Below are 4078 nucleotides of genomic sequence, written 5' to 3' on the forward strand. Positions count from 1 at the left end.
TTTATGAATATATGGTAAATGTATAGAAAGGTCTACGAGGAACACTTCTATAATAAGATTTAAAAGAATAGTGCTAAAATAACTAAGCAAAGGGGTAAAGAGTGTTTAGGGTGTAACCAGAGGTGTACATGCTAATGGTAGGAGCTAAGAGGTTTACTTGTAAATTCAAAGCATACCATCATCTAAACTTGTGCGTGATGGTAGCCTTACTGAAATCTTATATCGGTATTTTTAATAACTAATTGATCGTTCTTTATCTTGTTTTCATACGATAAGAAATAGTAATTAGAAAACTGATGTCTAGCTTAGTCTGTAAAAACATTAATTTTCTCTCTCATAACACAAATGCGAAAAAGCAGTCATCGGTACACTCCGTACCCATTGCCTCAAAATGTTGAAGATCACACGAAATGTGACAGGTTTCAGTTACTCCATCCCTTCACAGCCATTGTGGCAGGGATGACCGGTTCCGGAAAAACGGTTTGGGTTCAGAATTTGCTCGAAAATGCAACACAAGTGATCAGTCCTCTGCCACAGCGCATCGCATGGAGTTATGCTCAGTGGCAATCTGCTTATGACCACATGATGAAAACCATTCCCGGGATCGAGTTCGTAAAAGGCATACCGCACGACCTGGATGAAGATGATTATTTTAACGCTAATATCAACAATTTGATTGTGATTGACGACCAAATGACAGAGATGTCTAATGATAAGAGAATCATGATCTTATTCACCAAAGGATCTCATCATCGAAACCTGAGTGTCATTTTTCTTATGCAGAATCTTTACTTTCAAGGAAAAATTATGCGCACCTGGAGTCTGAATGCTGCGTACCTCGTTCTTTTTAAAAACCCAAGAGATAAACTACAAATGATAACTTTGGGAAAGCAGATGTATCCAGGCAAGACAGAACAGTTCATTCAAAAATACGAGGCCGCTGTACAACGCCCTTATGGATATCTTTTCGTGGATCTGAAGCCAAACACACCAGAAGAATGCAGACTCAGAACTAATGTTCTCCCCAATGATCAGACTGCTTTCCAGCCGAATCCTACAACAATATTATCACAGTATGGTTGAGAGTTTGATGCCACTATGACATTCATGGCTAACTATTTCGAACGTCAAAGTTATTTACAACCACCCATACTCAAAACAATACAGAATTTAAAGGAACAGATGGAAAACATTCTTATGGAATCCAATGTTCCCGCGGAACTGAAGATCAAAGAATACACTAGACTCTACAATCGATACCTCAATCTACAACAGCAACTTCCAAGCACTGTTGTATACAAACCCAAGCAGGAAACCATAGTACCGCCCTTGACTAGTCAGAGTCTTTCAATGCCATCCCCTAGTTTTACGACTCCAAAAAACGTTCCCTCAACAAGTCTCGCCAGCGACAGTGGCTATTTAACGCCCAAACCTAAGACCCCTTCCTTTCTAGAGCGGTTAACGTCGAAAATTAGGACCCCTTCTTTCGAACCCAGCCGAGTGAAGTCCTCAACTTTGACCGAGGTTCCTCCTACTCCATTAAAACCCACTACTACTTTTGATCAACCCTCTCCTACTGCATCCGTCAGCAATCCCAAAGCACAGACTCTACCACCCCGTCACTCTCTACCAATCTAAACTAGAAGATGATCTCAAAACCCCTATGAATCCGAAATCCAAGATCCGAAGGCGACCGAGTGGAAAATCTAGTCTCCCCCGCTTTCAGTCCGGGGTAGCCCGACGGAGCCCGTGATGTAGAACGCCCATTTCATATCTACTGTTTCTCGCCATTATTATCTTATTACTAGCGGGAACAATTAATTCAGAACGAATATTTAACCGCTTCAGTAATTTTTACCCATGTTCCTTTCGGTCCAGTCGCGTAGGCTTGAGCCGGTCGACGACAACGTTTTTTGAATTGACTGTATCTTGACCTCGCATTTATAATGAGGGTTATAACAAAAATAAAGCTAGCCTTGTGAATAACAAAGAAAACCGTTTCAATTGATAAACAATACGTAATTAAGACTCTCTTCAACATTTTGTGTTTCTATGTTAAACAAGGCACGTATTGAAAAACGTTTGCACAGTACAAAGGAATGTCAGAACAATCACATCGGGTCAATTCAAAAAAACATAACGCGAGTGTAACAATCAGTTCTAAAGGTTGTAAAGTTCCGGGTGTTTACTATGGATAGGCTTTGTAACTTGGATAACTAAAATATACTTCCAAATATCGAGGTTATATGTTAGATTTTTATCGCCAATCGAGCTATCAGTGAATGTTTTCAGTGGAGAGGGATTGATTGATTTAGCTCACTTCCGGGTTGTTGTAAAGGAATTTCGCCGCTTTTTAACGCATTACGAATCTAACAGTGGCAATATCGGAACTCGATACATAAGCCTAGTTGGAAAAAAGGAGAGTAAACATGCTTTCGTAATTCTAATCAGAGATGGTTAAATTACATGAAATTGTCGAGTTATATGCTCCAAGTTTGTCTGCTTCGTTGACCTCATCAGATATCGTTTTTCTTCTTCATACTCTTTTTTCTCGCACCCACATGAACTATAAACTAGAATAAAGAATTAATTTTTTAAATATTTACCTTTATATGGCACGAAAGTAACGACCACAGTAGAAATAACCAGAAAATATTTCAGCAACATCTTGAAAGCACTGATCAAAACGACGTCGACATCGAGTGCCACAGACGAAACTGGGGATTGTTTATACAAGGAAACGCGATAGTATAAAGTACGTACTAGACCTTAACCATGACCCTAAATTACTTACATATTTGGTTTCAAAAGCAGCTGTCACAGATCCATTTAGAAAACGAAAGTAGATTGGACCTAATCCACGTCTCGGGCGTAATGTTTTGCCTATTTCAGACCCCGTGTCATTCTCTCGAGAATAAGATTCTTTGTTTTGGTAGTATCCATATTCATGTGTCTTCTCTTGGGCATCCGTTGAACAAAGAAATGATCCTCTAGGGAATGACACGTGGTCTGAAATGGGAAAACAGTGGATTAGGCCTATGAATTTAACAATTTTTGAGTTAAAAAATACCATTTAATCAAGCATGTTACGCATGGGAATAAAGAGGAAACCGGCAAAACACATGCAATGCGATATCTGAGTGTTTGTACGCGGACAACCGAGTTTTGGACTAAAAGCGACAATTCGGTTCCAGCTAGTCACGTGAGCTTTAAGGTGGGACCAAACTAATTCAGAGCGAATTTTGGACAATTTTATTCTCGCTCCCTTCGCAAAACTATTACGTCAATTTAACTGTATTTTTCATATGATGTGCTTGGATTATCCTAGATTCTAACAGTGTATTTTGTTTTAAGATTTATCAAATGTTTAGCCTATTACGGCCCAAAATCAAACTGTGCTATTTTTAGTTTTTGGCTTTTTTCTCCTAATCCTCAGCTACGATTTTTCTGAAAATTTCAGAATCTTATCATCTAGTACTATTGCAGCCTCTGTATGAATTTGGATGGAAAGTTTTGGGCAGAAAAAAAGTTATGACGCCGCTTGAAAATTCAATCCAATATTTGAAGCATATAAGACATCGCGCTGTAGAAACGTTAAATAACATTGAATGGATTGCCTTGAAGTATTCACATATCTATTTCCAAGTATTGCGGATAAGCCTTACGAAAAATCAGCATCAAATCTTAAAAACTCATTGAATAAATGTTTTTTTACTAATTGTCGTTGTAAAGCTCAAAAAAGAGAGTTTTGCTAAAAATCACATTTTCGCCGTTTTCTTCAAAACGGCTCCAAGTTTTTTCTTTAAATTTCCTACATCGATAGACCACGGCTTTATCTAGATGGTAGTGAAATTCTTACAGCTCGTCCTATCCAAATTTTGGAGAAAACATTTTTTAAAGTGAGGTGTACCTAAAGAGCTCACCCCGCTAGAAATAATTAATACCATCTAGCCTATTAAATAAATCTACAGGGATACTTCACTCTAGAATAGGGGTCTTGTTAAATTTGTGCGTGGTTAACGGACTTACTTAGCTGCCAAAATTCTCAATGAATATAATACACCGGGTAGAAACGTCA

General features: G+C 38.4%; 1 protein-coding gene across 2 annotated transcripts in view; it reads right to left on the bottom strand.

Moving 5' to 3' along the window:
- LOC116303578 (mucin-like protein) overlaps positions 1 to 3640 on the bottom strand; it is a 37831-nt gene extending 34191 nt beyond the window's left edge. For both annotated transcript variants that reach the window (XM_089040680.1, XM_089040678.1), the window contains exon 1: positions 2607 to 3640. In XM_089040680.1, coding sequence (XP_088896806.1) covers positions 2607 to 2667 — 61 coding nt within the window. In that variant the 5' untranslated portion in view covers positions 2668 to 3640. The remainder of the gene's footprint in view (positions 1 to 2606) is intronic.
- Positions 3641 to 4078: the final 438 nt, after the last annotated feature.

Source organism: Actinia tenebrosa, unplaced genomic scaffold (assembly GCF_029948245.1).
Source record: "Actinia tenebrosa isolate PJP-AT-01 unplaced genomic scaffold, QUT_ActTen_1.0 PGA_scaffold8__29_contigs__length_14323225, whole genome shotgun sequence".
In the NCBI taxonomy this organism is placed as follows: domain Eukaryota; kingdom Metazoa; phylum Cnidaria; class Anthozoa; order Actiniaria; family Actiniidae; genus Actinia; species Actinia tenebrosa.